At 46.7% G+C, this 24,046-nt stretch overlaps 1 protein-coding gene across 2 annotated transcripts in view; it reads left to right on the top strand.

Moving 5' to 3' along the window:
* The first annotated feature begins 13,194 nt into the window (after window positions 1–13,194).
* The window catches only part of DYNC2H1 (dynein cytoplasmic 2 heavy chain 1), a 402,215-nt gene continuing 391,363 nt past the window's right edge, over window positions 13,195–24,046 (top strand). Inside the window, exons 1-10 of one of the 2 annotated variants that reach the window (XM_038380308.2) lie at window positions 13,195–13,792; window positions 17,252–17,422; window positions 18,566–18,701; window positions 19,069–19,187; window positions 19,783–19,927; window positions 21,981–22,213; window positions 22,544–22,678; window positions 22,777–22,890; window positions 23,071–23,182; window positions 23,396–23,520. In XM_038380308.2, the coding sequence (XP_038236236.1) occupies window positions 13,586–13,792; window positions 17,252–17,422; window positions 18,566–18,701; window positions 19,069–19,187; window positions 19,783–19,927; window positions 21,981–22,213; window positions 22,544–22,678; window positions 22,777–22,890; window positions 23,071–23,182; window positions 23,396–23,520 (1,497 nt within the window). In that variant the 5' untranslated portion in view covers window positions 13,195–13,585. The remainder of the gene's footprint in view (window positions 13,793–17,251; window positions 17,423–18,565; window positions 18,702–19,068; window positions 19,188–19,782; window positions 19,928–21,980; window positions 22,214–22,543; window positions 22,679–22,776; window positions 22,891–23,070; window positions 23,183–23,395; window positions 23,521–24,046) is intronic. The other variant, XM_038380318.2, reaches the window with a different exon arrangement.

Consider the following 24,046-nt stretch of genomic DNA (forward strand, 5'->3'; position numbering starts at 1 on the left):
AAACCACTTTTCTGTGGTAACGACAGCCTTTTGTGGACTCCTTAGACCTACTGTCTGGACCTCCAGGAGTCCACGGACCACAGGTTGAAAACCAGGATGCTAGTGGTAAGATTAAGGGAACAGGAAACCGCAAGACCAGTGGTTCTAAACCCAGTCAGCACACAGCTGTGGCCCATGTGGCTTTCTCAGGGCCATACAGGTAGCATATATATTGTGTTGCCCACATAACATATAGAGAGCTGCATATGCACCCCACAATGGTAAATAGGTTAAAAACCATTGCGCTAGACAAAGTCACACAAAAATGTCAAGAATACTGTGATACATCCAAGAATGTCACATAGGAAAGTAACATTTTCTTTACAAGGAACTACTTTCTGGATCAGATTCTATGGTATTATTCATGTATTGATGTTTTAATTTTTTCATGCTTTGATTTATGTCGATGTGGTATCTTGTATTATTTACCTGGAAAATGGAAATGTCAAAATTTTGTTAAAATCACCATCTTGAATGGTGTCTAGTAGTTGTTTAGCAGCCATTTTGGCTACCCTTCTCTTTGGAACATTGGCACCCTTTTGTTTGAGTTTGGTGGTCTTTTGCACAGTGGTAGGTCCGGATCCAGCATCTTGAGGTCGAGGCAGACAATCAGACGAACTTTGACCTGTAAGGTACAAATACCTTTGTCCCTCATTTGTAGAGGGAGGGGGTTCTGGGCTTCATGGCCAGGCAAGCCACTGACCCCACCAAGCGGGAGCAATGGTGGACTGGGAAGGAGGAGGGGTGGTTTCAGGCGCCGGGCAGCCAGGGGCGCCGGCGATGTCGGGGCCAGTGACCTGCCGGGGCTTGGGGGTCTCAGATGCCCCTCCTTGCCGGGCCAAGGCGCAGTCCCTCAAGACATGCCCCATCGCCCGGCAGAGGTAGCACCGGGTCTCCCCCGTGGAGTAATGGGGCCCCCTGGTAGGGGACTAGGATTGACCCCTCCAGCACCTCTCCGTCACGCGTCGCCGGCGGCAGTTGAAGCTGCACTTGCCGGCGGAACGAGAGGACGTGACGGAGGGCGGGGTCTTTGCAGCCCAACGGGAGAGGGCTGATGACAGAGATGGGCTTCCCCAAGGTAGAAAGGGCGGGTAACAGGGCGGCATTAGGAAGAAAGGGAGGGACGGAGGTCAGGACCAGGCGGACGCCCAGGTCTTCTAGCGGCTCTAAGGGGACGAACATGCCCCCCACCGCCAGGCCCTTCTCCACCGCCTCCTGGGCGGCGGCCTCCGATGCTAAGAAGAAGACGACCTTGCCATACATTTTGGAGGCCGCCACAATGGCCGTGGGCCCCACCACCCTCGCCAACGACCGAACATAGGTCTCCACGTGGGGCGAGGCGGGCACCAGGAGGCAACGGACGCCGTGCTTCCTGGTCATGGTGGGAAAGGGGCCCCGGCTGCTATAGATGGTAGTGGAGGCGGGAGAGATGATGTAATGGCAGGCGGGGGGGCTGCCGCGAGCTGGGCGTATGCCCTGGGGACTGGGGGAGGGACACCCGCAGAACTGGTGGAGGGAACAGCGGGGAGGGATGCCCTAGCTGGTGGTGGAGCCTGGGCATTGGGGGCTGCTCCTGCCATGGAGGGCCTGGTCTTTTTAGCGGGGCCCTTCCCCTTCTTCTTCCCCTGGCCCTTCCCACCACCTGGGGGGACTCCCCCCGAATCTGAGGGGGTGAGAGACGTGGCAGCAGTGGAGGTCACCCCAGAGCCTGTCGCTGCTGGTACCCCAGCGGAGGCGATGGCAGATGGTTCGGCAGGTAGAAGCTTGGGGGGGTGACGGAGGGGCAGGCAGGGGAGGGGCAGCTCAGGCTGCTGGAGGGGCCCCACCCGTCTCATCCCCCGCCATCATGAGTAGGGAGGGAAGGGGAGACATCAGAAGGAGGAGGGGAGAGGGGAACCAGGTCGACCAGTCCTCCCCGCTAGGCTGCAGGCAGGGGAGGAGGGCGCCAAAAGGGATGGGCTGGACGGGGGGCAATCGGGTTAGGGGTCAGTCACCAACACAGGGTGGAATTCCAGCTCCTCTTGGTGCACTAGGGGAGGGGGGGATACAACAACATTGGGGGTGCAGTGAAGAGGGTTGAAACTAAAATGGAGAGTTGCACAAGCGCATGGGAGGGGGCATGGGCACACGGAGCAAGAGGCTAAGCGGTCTGGAGGTAGGGCAGGGAAACCAAGGGGCTAGCTTCAGAGGCTGGGGCGGGGCAAACAAACAAAGGTTGCAGACGGAAATGGGTGGGGCAGGCAAACAAACTGAAGGTAGTAAGGGGGGCTGGGGCATAAGGGGGGCAAAAGCTGCAGAGCGCAAATGGGGCAGGTAGTAAAGGGCAAAGCTGTGGGGTGGGCAGTCTGGGGGGGAGGGCGTGTGCACTTGCACAAGTCTTTTTAGGCTGGCTGCTGCTTTTGGCCCAAAGGGTGAAAATAGGGCGTGGCAATCCAAGCAAGCAGCTGAGTCCAGAGGCAGGAGCTGAGGCAGATGGTATACAGCCAGTGGGGGTGGTGGAGGGGGCAGCGGTGGTGACAGTAGTGGTGTGGGTTGGAGGGGACACACAGATAGATCGGGGGGCAGCTCCACGCCATACCCCCTGTGTCCCTACAAACACAGTCAGGACCCCCACCACAAGAGCACAGTTTGAAAGTTACTCAGTCTTAGGGCCCCCTCCACGGTGATCTGCAAAGTCTCTAAGTGCTCCCCCACTGATAGATGGTCCTCTTCTTCTCCTCCTCGGGCTTCAGCAGCTCCAGGCAGCAGACTCCACAGCAGCAGCAGCAGCAGCTCCAGGAACTCCAGGTGGTGGTCCAGGCAGGCAGAAAGTACCCCTCTCAGGTGGTGGTGGTGGTGTCCACAACAGCAGTGGCTGGGGTCCCTCACTCCTCCTCTCTGGGGAGTGGGCTAGCAGCCCCCCCCGGGGGCTGCAGTTGGAGCAGTAGCAGCACCCGAGAGTGGGGGTCCATAATCAGGTAGCAGAGAACGGGGGAGGGGGCGTGTCTGGCCCAGCGAGGGGAGCAGTTGGAGCAGCAGGGAGAGCTGAGGGCCTAGCAGCAGGAGTAGCAGCTTCCCACCTCCTTCCAAGCTAGAAGGCTATGGAAGAGTAGTCTTATTGGGATCCGGGAAGTGGGCGGGCGAGCCCGTCCACCGCTAAAGTATCCCCCACAGCCTAAAAAGGGGATCCACAAGACCTAGATACCCAAAAAATTCCAGGGGACAACTAATGAAATAACAGGGACAGGAGTGTGGTTAAAGGGTCAAACGAAGGGAGCCGGATGGGGACACCGAGCAGAGAACCCCGGACAGCGCCCACTGCTTCTGAAAGGCGTCAAGGGAGTCAGAGGACGCTGCCCAGAAGAACTCTGCCCAGATGCGTGAACGGACCAAGGATCAGAAATAGGCCCCACGGTCACAGGAGACTCCATCGGCCAACTTCCTCACTCTGGTTTTATAGATGGCTATTTTAGCTAGGGCCAGGAGGAGGTTGACCAGGAGATCCCGTGATTTTGTAGGGCCACGGATAGGGAGTGCATAAATGATAAGGTGAGGGGAGAAGTGCAACCAAAAACGTAATAAAATATTGGTGAGGAGCCGGAATAGGGGCTGCAGCCTGGCACACTCCAAGTATATATGTGCCAGGGTATCCCTCATGCCGAAAAAGGGGCAGGTGTCTGGGATTGAGGTGAAGCGCGCCAAGTACACGTCTGTACTCACGGCTCCGTGGAGGAGCCGCCAACTGACATCCCCGGCAGGCCTTGGAACTAAGGTGGAATATAGGCTGGCCCACTAGGGCTCCTCCAGAGATGGCAGGAGGTCCCGCCATTTTGTATCGGGGCGGGACACGAGGGTGACGGCGTGAAGGGTGTGGAGCACGAGCGTGTATAGATGTTTTCTTGGCGTGGTTTGAAAGCAGACAGGCTGCATCTCGTGCAACCGGCTTCCAGTGAATAGGTGAAGGGGTCGGTTGGGTCCACGGGGCAGGGGTCCAATTAGAAGGTCCGGCGGGCCTGGGGTAGGGGGTGGGCGGGGCGTGCCCTCATGCAGGACCCGGTCAAGATAAACCCGAGCAGCGGGCGGCAAAGCGGCCTACACCTCCTGAAGTATGCGCCGGGGAGTACAAGGTCTGGAGAGCCCCATGCTCTGAGCGAAGGTCAGGGGATCCAGCCAGTCTCCCCGGTCTTAGTCCAGGAGGTCTCCAACTCTTGTGACCTCTGCCAGGACCAACCTCTGGCGCACCGAGCGGGACTCCGCCACCTGCACACGGAGCTGGGGGTTGTATAGCAGGGGCTCCGCAAGGAGATCTGCCCCCTCGGTGGCCGCCACGGACCTGGTCGTTGTAAAGAGTTTCCAGGTCCGGAGGAGGTCCTGGTAGAAGACCGGCAGCCCGGAGAGGTCTCGCGGAAGACCTCTCGGATGGAGATAAAGGAGCTGCCGGTCGTATCGGAGCCCTCGGAAGCGGCGCAGGAAGGCGTGTGTCAGTATGCTCCACGCCGGACTACCTGCACCATAAAGGAGCCTCTGCAGGGTCTGGAGGCGGAAGACATGGACCTGAGTGAGCAAACTTTTTAGGCCCTGCCCTCCCTCCTCCATAGGTAGATGGAGAACCCCTGCAGGGACCGAGTGCAGTCCTGACCAAAAGAACTCCAGAATCGATGTCCGAAGGTTGGCCAGGAAACCCGGGGCCGGGACCAGGGTGTTGAGCCGGTACCAGAGTATGGACAGGATTAGTTGATTAAGCACCAGTGCTCTCCCTCAAAGGGAGAGGCACCGGAGTAGTCCTGTCCATTTCTGGAGCCGCTTTCTCACCCCCTCCTCTAAATTCTGCCAGTTCTCCAGCGGAGAGGGATGCGTGGCAGAAAGGTAAACGCCCAGATAGAGCAGCGGACCCGTGCTCCACCGGATGGCCTGAAGCGTGGGTGGGAGGGAGCTCGCCTGCCACCAGTCCCCTACCACTAAGCCAGAGCTCTTGACCCAGTTGAGCCGCGTGGAGGAGGCTGCCGAATAGATGGCCTGGCAAGCCTCCACCCGCGCCACGTCGCCCGGGTCCTGGACCACAAGGAGCACGTCATCAGCGTACGCCGACAGGACCAGCCGCAGCTCCGGCTCCCGCAGCACCAACCCTGTCAACCTCCTTTGGAGGAGACAGAGGAAGGGCTCGATCGCCAGAGCGTACAGCTGGCCCAAGAGGGGGCACCCCTGCCATACTCCTCGCCCGAAGCTGTGGCGAGGCCGGAGCATTGGGGGCAGCCCCTGCCATGGAAGGCCTTGTCTTTTTAGTAGGGCCCTTCCCTTTCTTCTTCCCCTGGCCTTTCCTGCCGGCTGGGGGGGCTCCCCCTGAATCTGAGGAGGGGTGAGACGTGGCAGCAGTGGAGGTCACCCCGTTGCCCGTCGCTGCTGGTGTCCCAGCGGGGGTGGTGGCAGATGGTTCGGCAGCGGAGGTAGAAGCTTGGGGGGGTGATGGAGGAGTAGGCGGGGGAGGGGGAGTTCGGGCTGCTGGAGGGGTCCTACCCGTCTCATCCCCCGCCATCATGAGCAAGGAGGGAAGGGGTGACACCAGAAGGAGGAGGGGAGAGGGGAAGCAGGTCGTCCACTCCTCCCCGCTAGGCTGCAGGCAGGGGAGGAGGGCGTCAAAAGGGGTGGGCTGGACGCGGGGCAATCAGGGTTTAGGGGTCAGTCACCGACACAAGGTGGAATTCCGGCTCCTCTTGGTGCACTAGGGGAGGGGGGGATACAACAACATTGAGGGTGCAGTGAAGAGGGTTGCAACTAAAATGGGAAATTGCACAAGCGCATGGGAGGGGGCATGGGCACACGGAGCGAGGGGCTAAGCGGTCTGGCGGTAGAACAGGGAAACCAAGGGGCTAGCTTCAGAGGCTGGGGCGGGGCAAACAAACAAAGGCTGCAGAAAGAAATGGGCGGGGCAGGCAAACAAACTGAAGCTAGTATGGGGGGCTGGGACAAAAGGGGGGGCAAAGCTACAAGTGGCAAATGGGGCAGGTAGTAAAGGGCAAGGTGGGGGGTAGACAGTCTGGGGAGGGGGCACGTGCACCCACATGCGCTTGCACAAGTCTTTTTAAGCTGGCTGCTGCTTCTGGCCCAAAGGGTGGAAATAGGGCATGGCAAGCCAAGCAAGCAGCTGAGTCCAGAGGCAGGTGGTATACAGCCAGTGGGGGTGGTGGAGGGGGCAGCGGTGGTGATAGTAGTGGTGGGGGTTGGAGGGGACACACAGATAGATCGGGGGGCAGCTCCACACCACACCCCCTGTGTCCCTGGAAACACAGTCAAGACCCCCACCACAAGAGCACAGTTTGAAAATTATTCAGTCTTAGGTCCCCTCCACGGTGGTCTGCAAAGTATCTAGGTGTTCCCCACTGGTAGATGATCCTCTTCTTCTCCTCCTCGGGCTTCAGCAGCTCCAGGCAGCGGCCTCTGCAGCAGCAGCAGCTCCAGGAACTCCAGGTGGTAGTCCAGGCAGGCAGAAAGGACCCCTCTCAGGTGGTGGTGGTGGTGTCCACAACAGCAGTGGCTGGGGTCCCTCACTTTTCCTCTCTGGGGAGTGGGCTAGCAGCCCCCCACCCCGGGGCTGCAGTAGCAGCACCCGAGAATGGGGGGTCCAGCAACCAGATAACAGAGCACGGGGGCGGGGTGTCTGGCCCAGCCAGGAGAGCAGCTGGAGCAGCAGGAGTAGCAGCTTCCCACCTCCCTCCAAGCTAGAAGGCTATGTGAGAGTCGTGGGGGAGAGAGAGAGAGAGATTAGCTCCAGGCTAAACAAATCCCTGGTACCAGGACAAGTGAAATGGCAGCAATTAAGACACCTGGGGCCAGTTAAGAACTTTCCAGAAGGCTGGGAGAAGGCTAGGTTGATTGAGACACCTGAAGCCAATCAGGGGCTAGCTGAAACTAGTTAAAAGCCTCCCAGTCAGTCAGGTGGGTAGGCATGTCAGGAGTTGTGGGAGGAAGTTGTGCTGTTGGAGAGACTGAGCAGTACATACCATATCTGGCACAACAAAGGAGGCTCTGAGGTAAGGGTGAAGTGGAGCTTGAGGAAGTGAGGGCTGCTGTGGGGGAAGTAGCCCAGGGAATTGTACATGTCATGTTTCTAAAAGGTCAAGTACTATAGTTGATACTATTAGAGTCCCTGGGCTGGAGCTTGGAGTAGAGGGTGGGCTCGGGCTCCCCACCCCGACTTTTGCCTCCTGATTAATCACTGAGACTGGGAGACAACAGAGACTGTGCAAGGAAGGATAACTTCTCCTCACCTCCCTTGCTGGCTTAGGATGAAAATGGCTCAGTAGACTGTGACCCTCATCTCTAGAGAGAGAAGGGTTATGTGGAGGGTCACAGTGAGCCTCTGAGGCAAGCTAAATCTGCCAGGAAACACGGGACCCATGGAGGCAAGGACAGAGCTTCGTCACACTATGTAGGCTTCCTCCTCAGGCCCTACACTCCCAGCTATCTTCGCGACACCACTGAATTCCTGAGAAAACCATCGGTGATCTTCCTGAAAACACCATTCTGGCCACTATGGATGTAGAAGTCTTCTACACCAAGATTCCACACAAAGATGAACTACAAGCCGTTAGGAACAGTATCCCCGATAATATCACGGCAAACCTGGTGGCTGAACTTTGTGACTTTGTCCTCACTCATAACTATTTCATATTTGGGGACAATGTATACCTTCAAATCAGCGGCACTGCTATGGGTACCCGCATGGCCCCACAGTATGCCAACATTTTTATGGCTGACTTAGAACAACGCTTCCTCAGCTCTCGTCCCATAATGCTCTTACTCTGCTTGCGCTTCATTGATGGCATCTTCATCATCTGGACCCATGGAAAAGAAGCCCTTGAGGAATTCCACTATGATTTCAACAATTTCCATCCCACCATCAAACTCAGCCTGGACCAGTCCACACAAGAAATCCACTTCCTGGACACTACGGTGGTAATAAGCGATGGTCACATAAACACCACCCTATACCGGAAACATACTGACTGCTGTTCCTACCTACATGCCTCTAGCTTTCATCCAGACCACACCACATGATCCATTGTCTACAGCCAAGCTCTACGATACAACTGCATTTGCTCCAACCCCTCAGACAGAGACAAACACCTACAAGATCTCTGTCAAGCATTCTTATAACTACAATACCCACCTGCTGAAGTGAAGAAACAGATTGACAGAGCCAGAAAAGTACCCAGAAGTCACCTACTTCAGGAAGGCCCAACAAAGAAAATAACAGAACGCCACTAGCCATCACCTTCAGTCCCCAACTAAAACCTCTCCAACGCATCATCAAGGATCTACAACCTATCCTGAAGGACGACCCATCACTCTCACAGATCTTGGGAGACAGACCAGTCCTTGCTTACAGACAGCCCCCTAACCTGAAGCAAATACTCACCAGCAACCACACACCACACAACAGAACCACTAACCCAGGAACCTATCCTTGCAACAAAGCCCGTTGCCAACTGTGCCCACATATCTATTCAGGGGACACCATCATAGGGCCTAATCACATCAGCCACACCATCAGAGGCTCGTTCACCTGCACATCTACCAATGTGATGTATGCCATCATGTGCCAGCAATGCCCCTCTGCCATGTACATTGGTCAAAGTGGACAGTCTCTACGTAAAAGAATAAATGGACACAAATCAGACGTCAAGAATTATAACATTCAAAAACAAGTTGGAGAACACTTCAATCTCTCTAATTACTCGATTACAGACCTAAAATTGGCAATACTTCAACAAAAAAACTTCAAAAACAGACTGCAATGAGAGACTGCTGAATTGGAATTAATTTGCAAACTGGATACAATTAACTTAGGCTTGAATAGAGACTGGGAGTGGATGGGTCATTACACAAAGTAAAACTATTTCCCCATGTTTATCCCCCCGCCCCACACTGTTCCTCAGACATTCTTGTCAACTGCTGGAAATGGTCCACCTTGATTATCACTACAAAAGGTTTCCCCCCCTCCCCTGCTTTCCTCCTGGTAATAGGTCACCTTAAGTGATCACTCTGGTTACAGTGTGTATGGTAATACCCATTGTTTCATATTCTCTAAATCTCCCCACTGTATTTTCCACTGAATGTATCGGATGAAGTGAGCTTTAGCTCACGAAAGCTTACGCTGAAATAAATTTGTTAGTCTCTAAGGTGCCACAAGTGCTCCTTTTCTTTTTGTGAATACAGACTAACACGGCTGCTACTCTGAAACCAGTCCCTTCTCTGAGAATTTGTCTAGATTAAATACAGGATACAACAGTTGACTGTAGTAGATGAGATCAACATTAATGCACAAATTAGAGGTCAAGGCAGATTTTTTTTAAATCAGAGAGACATTTATTTCTCCTGTTACTTATCATTTACCTAGCCTAGCCATTATTATTAATCTCAACCCCTTTTTTCAGAGGTAAAAGTTTTTTATTTGGAAAATGGAGTTTTGTGAAAAATGAAGTGGGTTTTTTTTTTCAAAAATAAATACTATTCTGTTTTTTATTGAAAACCCTTTTTTGTTTTATGAATATTTTTACACTTCCCCATTTTTATTGTGGAATATTGTAAAGAAAAAAAGAAAAATGTTTTCATCAGAATTTTTTTTGCAGAAAAAAACATTTCCTAACCAGCTTTATTTTTTTTATTTGCTTTTGTGTGTTATTTTTCCTTTGAGTAGTAACAACATTAACAAAAGTGGAAAGTAATGTCATTTGGTGTTAGAGACAAGATGGGTGAAATAATATCTTTAATTGACGCAACTCCTGTTGGTGAGAGAGAAAAGCTTTCAAGCCACACAGACCTCTTCTTCAGGTTTGGGAAAGGTACAATGCAAGGTGGAAGAGATTGTTTAGCGTAAATGCATCCGATGAAGTGAGCTGTAGCTCACGAAAGCTTATGCTCTAATAAATTTGTTAGTCTCTAAGGTGCCACGGGTACTCCTTTTCTTTTAGCGTAAGTAGTTAGCATTCAAGGCAGAGTGGCCCATTAACACCTTTCAGTCATAAGACAAAAAGAGGGGGTTAGTGGGTTACAGAATGTCATAATAAGTTGTCTATACTGGCACTTCCTCAGGAAAACTTTTGTCCTTTGGGGTGTTAAAAAACACTACCCCGCTCCAACCATAAAAGTTTTACTGAGGAAAAGCACTAGTGTGAATGGTGCTTTGTTGGCAGGTGTGTTCTCTCCTGCTGACAAACAGCAGCTACACTGCGTGCCTTTTAGCCGCATGGCTGTAATGGCACAGCTGTGTCCCTAAAAGCCTCTTAGTGTAGCCATAGCTTAAACTGCACTTAAGTTGTTAAAACATTTGTTCCTCAGGGATGTGGGGAAAAAAACCCTGAATGACAAAAGGTGCCCGTGTGGACAGTGCTTTGTCTCCTGCTGATGAAGCTACCATTATAGGTGCAGGAACTAGGGCTGCTGCTGCACCCCCTGGCTTGAAGTGGTTTCCATTATATACAGGGTTTACAGTTTGGTTCAATGGCTCTCAGCATCCCCACTATAAAAATTGTTCCAGCACCCCTGGCCAACCCCCGTCGCTGGGGGTGGTTTTATTGTGTTGGGGGGAGAGCTTTTTTTCCAGCGACAAAGAGCCAGGGCCCTCCCACTTTTTGAAAGTGGATGGACCTGGCCCGTTCACTTTTTGGCAGGGGCCCCAACCCTCAACTTCCCCTGGAGGACCCGCCCCCCTGGCCAGGCTGGCAGTTGGAGCCCAGCTGGGGAGACTGGGCAACTGTCGGGTGCCCCAGACCCTCCACCTGCCTGGGGTGAGGGCGTCGAGAGTAGCCTCCGGCCTGTGTCCCCGCCCTTCAGCCCCCACTCTTACCTAGACCCAGCTCCAGCTGCGGGCCTGTGGCCTGCCATGGGCCAGCTGTGGGGAGCCTACAGAGCGGGGACACGGGCCGGGGGCTGCTCTTGACCCCCTCACCCAGGGCAGGTGGACGGTTCGCGGCACGGCTCCCCACAGTTGCCTGTGCGGCTCTTACCATGGGTGGGCGGTGACTCCTCAGTTGGAGCCTGATACAGGTAAGAGGCGGGAGCAGCTGTGTGGAGTTGCGGGCCCTCCTGTCCTGGGCGGGGGGCCTGTGGGGCAGGGACATGGGCTAGGAGCTGCTCTTGACACCCCAACCCCCCAGGCAGGTGGAGGGTCCACAGCTCCCACCCAGCTCTGGCTTCCAGCTTGGCTAGGATGTGTGGCCTCGGGCAGAGAGGAGGGTCGGGGGCCCTGACCCCTCCCCTTTTGGGCAGGCTCTGCCGCCTTTGCAAAGAGCGGCTACACTGCGTGCCTTGCAGCGGCAAGGCTTTAGTGGCATGCCTGTGGTGCTGTAAGCTGCGCAGTGTAAACATATTTCAGAGTAGCAGCTGTGTTACTCTGTATTCACAAAAAGAAAAGGAGTACTTGTGGCACCTTAGAGACTAACAAATGGTGGGGTGTAATAGGAGCCTATATAAGAAAAAGACCCCAAAATCAGGACTGTCTCTATAAAATCGGGATATCTGGTCACCCTAACCCCAGATGAATTCATCACACAACGGTGCCCGGTTCTTTGCACACTAGATGAGGCAGGGGTCCTGTGGAAAAACATAACAGGTGACCACATAAAGATAGTATCATAACTAGTGATACCCAAGAACAAATGGGTATAAACTGGCCACCAGGAAGTTTAGACTTGAAATTAGATGAAGGTTTCTAAACATCAGAGGAGTGAAGTTTTGGAATAGCCTTCCAAGGGAAGCAGTGGGGGCAAAAGATCTATTTGGCTTTAAGATTCTACTGGATAAGTTTATGGAGGAGATGGTATGATGGGATAATGTGATTTTGGTAATTAATTGATCTTTAAATATTCAGGGTAAATAGGCCTAATCCCCTGAGATTGGACATTAGATGGATGGGATCTGAGTTACCCAGGAAAGAATTTTCTGTAATATCTGGCTGGTGAATCTTGCCCATATGCTCAGGGTTTAGCTGATGGCCATATTTGGGGTCGGGAAGGAATTTTCCTCCAGGGCAGATTGGAGAGGCCCTGGAGGTTTTTCGCCTTCCTCTATAGCATGGGGCATGGGTCACTTGAGGGAGGATTCTCTGCTCCTCGAAGTCTTTAAACCATGATTTAAGGACTTCAATAGCTCAGACATAGGGGAGGTTTTTTGTAGGAGTGGGTGGGTGAGATTCTGTGGCCTTCGCTGTGCAGGAGGTCGGACTAGATGATCAGAATGGTCCCTTCTGACCTTAGTATCTATGAATCTATGAAAATTTATTTGAGCATAAGCTTTTGTGAGCTACAGCTCACAGTGTCTCTGTTCAGTCCATGATTTTTAGTGGCTAGCATTTAAACTCCCAGGCTTATTGCAGAGGTGTTAATGGGCCACTCTACCTTGAGTGGTCCCTTAGCATATGTACTAATTACTTATGCTAAATAATCTGTTCCACTTTGCATTTAACTGTGACAGTCAGGGTATCTTTCCCAGACATGAAGAAATGCTCTGTATGGCTCCAAAGTTTGTCTCTCACCAACAGAACCGGTCTAATTCAGTTCGTCTAATAACAGATAATAAGTACCTCATCCACACCTGTCTCCCTGCGTATGCGGGACTGATGGACTTAGTGGTGGTGTCAAACCAAGTCAGGTTGAGGGTGACTGGGCTAGCGTAAAAAGCAAAGGAGTACCATGTGGACACCTTGGAGACTAACAATAAATGTACTTGAGCATAAAGCTTTGTGTGAGCTACAGCTCACTTCATCGGATGCATTCAGTGGAAAATACTAGGTAATCACTCCTGCAGGCAGCACTTTTGTAACAGGGGCGTAGGGGCTTGGGTGGGGAAGTGCGGGGGTGGAGGAAGCAGGGGGAATGTGGAAGATGGAGACCTAACAGTTTAACGGTGTTGAAAAAAGAAAAGGAGGACTTGTGGCACCTTAGAGACTAACACATTTATTTGAGCATAAGCTTTCGTGGGCTACAGCTCACTTCATCGGGTGGTGTTGAACAGGCTGCAGAGCAAGGCGGGTGATGCAGGGGCTACGATGGCACTTGTGGAAGGGTGAGGGGCTGCTAGAGGGGCAGGCCAGGCGCGTTGGGACGCTGGGGGATCCCGGGGGGGGGCGGAGAGCAAGGCCGGGGCTGGCGCTGCGGCCTGCGTGCGCTCCCCCACCCCAGCGGGGCCGCTGATCTGCGCGCGCCGCGCCTGGGTCATAGTAGGGCGAACCCCTCCTCAGGATCCCCCCTCCTTGCCCCTCCCCTGCGGAGCCGGGCCGGGGATCGCATCGATGCTATCGGGGAGCGGCTAGCGAGCGCCTATCTTCTCTTCGATCCTCCCCTTGCCCCCCAGGTCCGCGGCAGGCGCGGCGCGTTCCCGGCAGCCCAGCCGAGCACGCGCGCGTCCCGCGGCACCGCCACCGCCATCTTCGGTCGCCATAGTGACGGTTCCTGGCAACCCGGGGACGCCAGCCGCTGTCGGGCTTTTCACCGAGCCTGTCGATGAGCCCCCCTCGCTTACCTGCCCCCCCGGGCTGAGCTCTCCTGCCCCGAAACCCCGCGCCGCCATCATGTCTCTGGCCGGGGAGGGAGACAAGAGGAAACGCTTCATATCGGTCACCGCAGCAAATTATTTCGGCCTGGCATCGTCGGCCGATCCGTCCGACCCGTGCAGTGCGCTCGTTGCCAGCCCCCAGCTGGCCAGCTTCCTGGACGACGGCAACGAGTTCCTCCTCAGTGTGCAGCGCTCGGGCACGCAGCTCACCGTGTCCAACAAGGTACGTCCTGGTCCTGGGGTGGGCATCCGTGCAGACCACGGGGCCTGGTGTGCAAGACGCCATCCCGGTGAGAGCGTCACACCATGGGCTCTGATGTGTGACGTGCCCCCCTGGTGCTAGAAAGCCTTTGACAAGGTCCCTTACCAAAGTCTCTTAAGCAAACGAAGCTGTCACCAGATTGGATGGAAAGATCTGTCTTGGATCAGTAGTTAAAAGATAGGAACAAAGGGGAGTAGGAATAAATGGTCAGTTTTCACAAGATATTCATAGCTCACGTGGAAAAGGGGGTAACGGTGAGATAGCAAAATTTGCAGACAATACTTACTCAAGATAGTTGAGAGAAAAATTGACAGCAAGGAATTACAAAAGGATCTTGCTAAACAGGGTGACTGGGTGACAAAATGGCATATGAAATTCCGTGTAGATAACTGCAGAGTAATACATGCTTGAAAATATAATCCTAACTCTATATACAAAATGAGTCTAATTTATCTGTTACCACTCAAGAAAGAAATGTTGGGATCGTCCTGAATAGTTCTCTCAAAACGTCTTGTCGGAGTGCTGTGGTAGTCATCTCATAAAATATAACTTTAGAATTGGAAAAGGTGCAGAGAAAGAAGGGCAAAAAAATTAAGGGTATACAACAACTTCCGTGTGAGGAGAGATTAAAAAGATTGGGACTGTTCAGTTTGAAAAAGAGATGACAAAGAGGCGATATGATGCAGGTCTATACAATCATGAATGGTATGGAGAAAGTGAATAGGGAAGTGTTTATTTATCTCTTCACATAACATATGAACTAGGGGTCACCGATGAAATTAATAGGCAGCAGGTTTAAAACAAACAAAAGGAAGTACTTCTTCACACAACCCACAGTCAACCTGTGGAACTAGTTGCCAGGGGATATTGTGAAGGCCAAAAGTATAGTTTCACAGAGGATAGGTCCATCGGTGGTAATTAGCCAAGATGATCAGGAATGCAACCACATGCTCTGGGTGTCCCTAAACCTGCAACTATCAGATGCTGTGACTAAACAACAGGAGATCGATCACTTGAAATTGCCCTGTTCTGTTCATTCCCTCTGAAGCATCTGGCACCAGCCACTGCAGGATACTACACTAGATGGACCATTGGTCTGACCCAATATAGTCGTTCTTATGTTTTTATATTTATATAGATTGTGGTCTCTGGTGTGTGACACACCATTCTGGTGTGCATGTCCCTGCACACCATGGGCTCTGGTGTGTGACATGCTGCCCCAGTACTAGGATGTTTGGAGACCAGGTCATGTTACATGCTGTTTCCCTTCGAGTTCTAGCAGAGACTTAGGTCCTAATGTGTGACATATATACATCCTGTCTCACTGTGTGTGAGTTTGCAGACCACTAGGTCTGGTGTGTGACGTGCTGTCTCAGTGTGTACAAAAACCACAAGACTCACTGTACAGTGTTCTGTCTCAGAGGAAACATCTATTGGGGGGGTATTTTATTATGTCTGTATAAATCATGGGGCTTAGTGTGAAGTACACTGTCCAGGTGGAAGTGCATGCAGACCATATGATCCAGTATGCGACACATTACTCCTAGGGCTTGTGTAGACCACTGAGCCCAGTGTATGGCATGCTAACTAATGGAAAGTATCTGCAGACCAGGCCGCCCAGTACACTCTGTATCTGCGGTGTGCATCACGTTGTGTCAGTGCAGGTTTCCATGTAGGTTTTGGGGCTGGACACATGGTTTGATCTGAATATCTGTGAACATGAGAGACCTAGTTTTTGATGTTCAGAGATACTTGTGTAGAGGTAATACCTTTGTATGTAGAGTGCTCTGTTTTATGTAAATTAGGTGCAGTTCCTGCCAACATTGAACTATTGGCAAATTGCCTTTGTTGTCCTCAGTTGTACAAAATTTGGGTACCGCTGACAGAGCATTTAAAGTTAATTTTATCCAAAACATTGCACACTATAATATCTTGAGAAACAAGTAACATACATGATTGTGTAAAAAGGGTATCTACTGTACTGTACATGAGGAAAAGAAAATGGAGTGACAGAGTTTTGTGCTTTATGCAGAATGTCAGTGTTCTGCATGTTATTGCTAACGCTTCATTCTTCAGTGTGATTGTAGACCTTTTCCCTCTGTTTTATGATAAGATTTTAGAATAGACAGACAGTTTTATCTCTTCTTGTCTTGTTTTGCTTGGATTGGTAGAAACTTTGTTATTTAAACACAGGAGTTTCTACCAGGTGGGATGGATTGGGGAGTTGGGGAAGGTTCTCCTCAATGCAGGGGGAACCATAGCATGTGAGCTGAAAATTCTAGTTATTGGACAAAAGATTGAACTTACTATAACCAGAAGCCAACGTGAAATATGAGGTGAGGGCCTACTACTGGAGTTCAGAGGCAAACTCCTTGTTGTCAGTGGATCCTGCTGAGATGCTCCATTTTCATTTTAACCTCTGTCTAGTAGGCGTCTGATAAATTTGAAACCTCCTTTCCATGATCCTCCTCTGCCTGTTGGAAGGGAGAAAAAGATTTCTTTCCCCTCCTAAACCTAGACTCTTGGCTGGTGTGCAGAAGCTGGGATCTCTGCTAGTCTGCTTTTCCCCAGCCTCTGTTTTATGTGTCTTCTTCTGTGAATAGCTTCAGTGCTTGCCTCTGCTACTTGTAGCTTTGCCAACAAGCTGCACTGTGAAATTGACATGACTCTTGTGTTTCTACTTCTGCCCATCCTGTACTGGGCCACAACATTAAAACTGATGAAATTCATATGAATTTCACTCAGCCATTGCTTGAGGTGTCTATGAGTAGCTGCAAAGGTTTTGGAGCTAGCTGTCTGCAGACCATGAAGATTGCATAGATTCACATTCGGAAAGTTATCTTCAAAAATATGAAGGGTAGAAACTAATTTTTTAAAATGAAAGCTTAAATTCTTCAGCATGTGATATTTTACACTCCACCACTTGCACTCCACGTGCTTGACACTGAAAGGTGTGGCGGGAGTGTACTTTTCAATGCCGGCATAATATAAGTAAAATGGTTACTTGAAGTTAGAACTGGTTTTGGATTTTTTATCAAAATGCTTTTTTATCCAAACCATTCAAACCATTTTTTGCCCAGCATTTTGTAATGCAGAGGCCATTTTAAGTATTTGATTTTGTATTACAGTTCAGATTCCTATTCAGCCCAATATAAATATCACATGAAGTTTTGAAGTTATAACAAATCAGATATGAACAGAATGTTTATCACAAGTCAAGTAACATGAAATTTTGTAATTAATTATTTCCTTACTCTAAATTGTATAGAAAGTGCATTTGGGGGAAAAAACATCTTGTGATTTGCAGTTTCTTTCTTTCTTTCTTTCTTTCTTTCTTTCTTTCTTTCTTTCTTTCTTTCTTTCTTTCTTTCTTTCTTTCTTTCTTTCTCTTTTGATCCTTGTGTTTTTTGATCATTGTAGGTTGAAGCTGGTGATTCAAAAGATAAAGTATTGGTATTCTTTAAGCTGCGACCTGATGTTATTACAGAAGATAATCTTCATAGTAATATTCTTGTGTCATCTATGTTAGATTCACCTATTAATACACTTTATCAAGCAGTACGACAGGTATTTGCACCAGTATTATTAAAGGTGAGTAATATACCATTACAGATATTTTTATACAAAAAAAATGTGTACTTACAGATTACTTTCCTCTATTTTCACTATAAATCTTCCCCATCCCATGTTAATTGTTCTCTGAGACTTATTGTAATTTGCTTTTCTGTTAGCTTTAAAATTAAAATATTTACAGAGGTTAAGGAATGAATATTTTATTTCATTTCCAAGTTAAAGGAGGCACCTTACAGCAACCTTTACATAAGTCTATGTTACATTTTTTAAAATGTGTATTAGATATTGTTTTAAGTTCAATGGCAGGAATGCACAAACCACTATAGCTATTTTATATGGTAAATAGGCATGCTAGATTCCTAACCTGACTTATTTGACTCTGTTTTCCATTGTGCTGATAGGTTTTGCCTGCTTAAATTCCACCATGTGTCAATAGGAGAATTGATCACAGAGGGCTAAATTCTGAGAGTTTTGCTTAATTGAGGACTGCAGAATTCGGCATAGGGATTGGAGAGGGAGCAGTGTATCTTACATGTGAAAATGTAAAAGCTAAACTGAGGATTAATATCTTCTAAAATGATACCTCCTTTTCCTATTTTGTGATAAGGAAGATTTTTTTTTAATTCAGTTTTTCACAAACAAAGGGAAATCATGGTTACATTTCTTTATTTTAGCAAAATAAATTTCAGTGTTTCATAGTTTCCAAGCCCCAATTCATTTTCTGTCATATTCTTAGAGTGATTCCAGAAGATTACAATAACCTTCATTATTCATTTTAATCAGTAATTTCCAGCACAGGAGTAAATTCCAAACCTGGTTGCCTTAATAGAGAATGATGAAAGAATATCTGTTTGCAGCATCGTTTTGAAAATATTAATTCATGTCTTGCAATCAATTTTTGAGCTGTAGGCCATGTTGAAATCAGTAAGGAGTTTTTTTCAAAAAATGATTGGCATGATATGGTTCAGTGTTTTATTTGTCCAATCTGTAAAAGAATAAGATGTCCTTCCCTGAATTTAAGTACATTCCCGGTTCTCTTCCCCCCATCAAATGAATAATTGTTATTCATCAATTATTTATTTTTGAAAAAAAAAAAGAAGATAATAGGAAAATGATGCAGAATTCGAACATGATTTTTATTGCTTGGAATCTTTGTTGTAGGATGAGAAATGGAGTAGGGAGTTTGATCCCAAACTCCAGAATCTTCTCAGTGAGCTAGAGATTGGTTTGGGCACTGTCCTCAGAAGATCAGATCCTAATTACTCAGGAACCAAATTCCGTGAAGATGATGTGCACGGTGTGTACTACAATTACTTATTTTACAACACAATTGAAATTAAAATTGAATATTTCATTAGATTTGTGAATTCATGTCTCTATCACTGTGATGTGAGTGGTTTAAGAACCTAAATAAAACAGAATAGACCTTGAAAGGTTGTGAATACTCTTACCAGTTAGGAATTGAGGGCACCCACTGTCTAGCAGGATTGAGTGTATGGTGCCTTAATATTAAGCAGATATCACACCTACACCCAAAAGTTGAAGCAGAATGAAATAATACAAAGGTAAAATTTTCCATTTTAAAGTGTGTTTTGCCTAAAGATATTTTGTTATGCATTATATCTGAATAATGTATTTAAGTGATTTCTATTTTGTATTTGCAGCAATACTTACACCAAATGATGAGTTTCAGTTCTGGATAGAGCGTGCTCATCGTGGAAGTAAATCATGTAGCAAAGAGAGAGCCTCTCATTTTAAAGATCTGTTTGAAGTAATTGCAAGAGTATGTTTTTTCTTTTATTTATTCAGTGATGTATTTATATCAAAGTTAGTAAACAATTTACTCAACTTGTGAAATGGTATGAGATGTTCAGAAGTACAAAATCTGGGGCAAAATTCTTCTTGCAATTTCTCTTCTGCAGCTCCCACTGATTTTAGTGGGGGTTGCTCAAGTTTAATCAGAACAGAATTTGGCCCCTTCAATCCTAAAATTAGGCTTAAAGAGATTAATATTAATAAAGGAATGGTAAAAAGATTGTCAGCTGAAAATGGGATGATGATAAATAATAAAATAAATGAACACACAGATGATGATTATGGACTCTGACCTGCAAAGTGTTAAGCATTTGAATCATTTTACTCACATGAATAGTCCCACAGAAGTCAGTGAGAGTATTCACATGAATAAAGTTACTCACATCCTTATTTTTTTTGCAAGATTATGCCTTATATTTTTAAGTTAAAATGAAGACCTGACATATCTGTAAACAAGAAAATGCCTCAGTTAACAAACATATTTGAATATATTCTAAAGAATGTAAATATTTCTAATCCATCAGTAGCACAATCATGTTATTTTAAAATATATTTTATTTTAGGATTATTACAATTTGGATAGTCTCTCTTTATTTGAAGTTGTGGACTTAGTGGAGACTACGCGGGATACTGTTGACGAAGTATGGAGACAAACAGAACATGATCCCTTTCCACAGCCACGCATGCAAAATCTTTTGGATATCATAGGTAAAACTGTGGGTAGAAATGATCATACATTTTCAAATCAACAGGTCTGGATAACTTGCATGCAGGAGTCTTAAAGGAACTAGCTGAGGAGCTCTCTGAACCACTAACGTTCATTTTAACAAACCTTGGAAAATCAGGGAAAATCCAAAGGATTGGAGGACTGGCAAAATAGTTCCACTATTTAAAAAGAGTAAAAGGGATGACCCATGGAACTTTTGACTGATTAATCTGATGTCATTCCCAAGCAAAATAATCTGGGACTATCAACAAAGAATTGGAGGCTAAAAATATAATTAATACCAGTCAATATATTTTTATGAAAAGCAGGTATTGTCAAACCTATTATCTTGGCAACTGTGTTGATATAGTATTCTTGGATTTCTCCAAGGCATTTGACTCAGTATCACATGACATTTTGACCAAAAAACTTGCATTATATGGAACCAATGGAGCACATATTGGATGGATTAAAACCTAGGTTACTGACAGCTCTCAAAACGTGGTTGTTAATGGGGAGAAATCATTGAGCAGGGCCATTTCTAGTGGGGTCCCTCAGGATAAGTTCTTGATCCAATGCTATTCAATATTTTTTTATCAAAGATTTAGATAATGATATAAAATCTTTGCTGGTAAACTTTACAGATGACATGAAGACTGAGAGGGTAGTAAATCAAGAGAAAGGCAGGTTATTAAGGTCAATACTAGACTACTGTGTTCAGTTCTCCACACTTCAAGAAAGATGTGGAAATACTGGAGAGTCTTACAGAAAAAGGCATAACAAGATCCATTGGGTAGAAGTTGAAGTTAGGCAAATTCAGCCTTGAAATAAGTCTCAATTTCCTAACAATCAGGGTAATTAAACATTGGAACAACTTATTCGGGGAGGTGGTGGACTCACCATTGCTTGGAGTCCTTAAAACGAGATTAGATATCTTTCTAAAATGTGTGCTTTAATTCAGCTTCTGGGGAAAATTCTATATCCTATGCATGTAGAGGTCAGGTTGGATAGTCATAGTGTCTCTTTTGGCCTGGCAGTCTATGAATCCTCATTTCATTCCTCCCTTCATAGGCCATGGAGAGGATGGGAAACTCTGCATTGTCGTCAACCTGCTCATAACACATGCAACTGTGTATTAAGATAATGACTATAATCTTGCTTCAAGGCTTCACCCCTGCGAAGGACTTTATATATTCCCAGTACAACTGGCCAAATATATTCTGGGTTTTTTTTGTTTTTTTTTTTTTAACCTTGCTCTGAAGCATTAGGGATTGATCATAGCTGGAGTCGGAATGCCAGATGGGGTAGATCATTACTGTAAAATTGCATAGAGAATTCTCATTTTTTGGTACAGTATTACGCTTGTGTTTCTTGCTTACCTGCTCAGGGTTCAACTGATCTCCAGATTTGGGGATGGAAAGGAATTCCCCCCCAGGGAAGATTGGCATGTATCTTGGGTTTTTTTTTGTTTTTGTTTTTGCCTTCCTCTGCAGCATAGAGCCTGGATCAGCTGCTAGGATTATCTGAACATTGCAGGGGCCTCAGGCATTTGTGGCACCCTGACCTCAGTCTCTTCTGTTCTCTGCCTGTGGCATACAACAGTTTAGTTTTCTGAGGACTGAAATGCTTCAAGCTAATCCAAGTTTTTGGATTCAACATGGGCAACTGAGCAAAATTTATTTGGCTTTGATATACAGGTCATACTAGATGATCTAATGGTCTCTTCTGGCCTAAAACTCCATGAAAACTATGAAATCTGTTAAAATACAGCCTACTGAAAAGTGAGACTTTTATTTTTAAATATGTTGTCTTACACAATATGTATATAATTTAATTTATTAAGGATTCCAGTTCTGTAGCTCTTACTCATGAGCAAAGGATTGCAGAATCAGGCACTAAATGAATAGTTGTTTATGAGATTTTCATTTAGTATTAAAATATCTCTTCAATAATTTTTAAAAATGTAAATACACTGTGGTGAGGAAGATAAAGAGAGGATTTTAAACATACTTGTTATATTTATATACTTTGTTGTATGTTTTTATGCTGTTTTAGGTGGCTCTCTTGGTAGGTTTGTTCAGAAAAAGATGGAAACTTTGAATCTGTGGGAGGATGCTTTTCACATTGTGAAAGAAAATCTGAAGGCTGGTATCATGATTTGTGAACAGTGGGTAGCTGCCTGTGATCACCTTACTGGACAACTATGGCAACGGTATACACCATATCCATGGAAAATTGAGAAATATGTTCCTGAATCGTTAGACAAACTTGGCAAACGTCTTGATGAGGTATGAGTTTGGTGAATTTTGATTTGTTTTTGTTGGAAACAAAACTACAGAGGTTTTTTTAGTTGTAAATAAAACTAATAATGTGTAATATTTGCATCATTTTTATAATCAGAGTACGGTTTAATACACATATTTGGGTTTAACGTTTATTTGACTATAGCTCATTGCTAAGGAAGTTTTATTTGTGATGGGGTGGTATGGTACAGATGAGGGAGTTTGTACTGTGTATTGTGTTTCTTGCTTTTAATGTAAGTTATGTGCCCAGGCATCATGATGATGGGCACTTAAAAATCCCATTACAATAAATGAAATACTACTTCTTTGTTTTAGGTGCTGACTATTAGAACACTTCATGAAAAACTTGCATATTTTTTACCAATGGGAGAACAACAAACATTGCAACTTGCTCAGGTGTTTGAACCCTTCGCTTGTCTGAATCCCGTGCACTATAACCCCTACACAGAGGTATAATGTTTATTTTTTATTTTTCTATACATAATTTCTGTGACTTTATTGTGAGTATTAACATATCTCAAACTAACTCAGCTATTCATTATCTGCAGCCTTTATGGAGAGCTGCAGTGTCTCAATATGAGAGAATTGTTGCACCAGTGGAACAGAAAGTAGCAAGCAAACTGAAAACATTTATTTCAGAAATTCAAGACAGTCCGCAACAGGTAAAAATATTTTTATAACACAAAGGCTTTACTATATATCAGGTTGCAGAATTCTCAAATAGTCATTTTAAAACAAAGAAATAGTTATTTATGATCACATACAGGATTTATGAACAGTGGTGCCTAAGAATGTGTTTCAATTTATTGAGTAGAAATAACCTTTTTTCTTTCTTATGCTAGCTGCTTCAAGCATTTCAGAAATACAAGGAACTGGTAAAACGCCCAAGCATTAGTAAAGAATTGCTTTTTGAAAGGGAAACTTTGCTAGCAAGACTTCAGGACTCTGTCAAAGGTAAAAGTGTATCATAGAGAATTCAAAATCAATTTGTACTTTTGGAAATGTTTTAATTGCTCTCTACTTTGTCTGTTTTCTTTTGAGATTAGTATTTTGCAACACATTTTTTTGGTAAGAGACGAGTATGTTGTTTGTAGCTATAATTCATTATTACGAACTGGTTCTGTTGCTTTGTGGGTCTAACATGAACAGTTTGTTTGATTGATACAGATTTTCGAACAGACTTTGAAGCTCGATGTCATGGTGTTCCTGGTGATGTATCTGGGCCACTTTCAGGCAAAAATCTTTCTGAAGTTGTCAATAATATTGTTTGGGTGCGGCAGCTGCAGTTGAAGGTAATAGTTTAAATTCTTATTGAGACACTGCATACTGACTTCTCAGTAAAAAATGTGGCATAAAAGACTTCAGGGGTACTCAACATTTGTAACACTTTTTGACTTCACTGGAGTTAAAGGTTCAAATCTCCTCTTCAGTAGCTCTTCTATCTTGCTAAATAGTTTTTCATTTATTCAATACACAAAAATTATTTCTTGGATAAATAATACATTGAAAAATTCTTATGTCTTAAAAACAGTTTATTACAAAATATTTTAGAGTATTACAAAAACTGGGAAAGACCAGAATTCTACAGTAGTGGTAGACACTCTGGCTCAGATTGCTTCCTCAAGTGTGCACATGTGGTTCCCATAAAAGGCTTACAATGAGCCAGATTGTGACCCACTTACTCTCAGTAGCGAGTAGTAACTCATGAATAGTCCTTCAGAAATCAGTGGTATTTCTCGTGTGAATAAGTGCTCACCAGTGCAAGCAAGAGTTCCCAGTATCATATTAAAAAGCAGAATTGTTGGTTCTTTGTCATAA

Source organism: Dermochelys coriacea, chromosome 1, assembly GCF_009764565.3.
Source record: "Dermochelys coriacea isolate rDerCor1 chromosome 1, rDerCor1.pri.v4, whole genome shotgun sequence".
Lineage (NCBI taxonomy): Eukaryota > Metazoa > Chordata > Testudines > Dermochelyidae > Dermochelys > Dermochelys coriacea.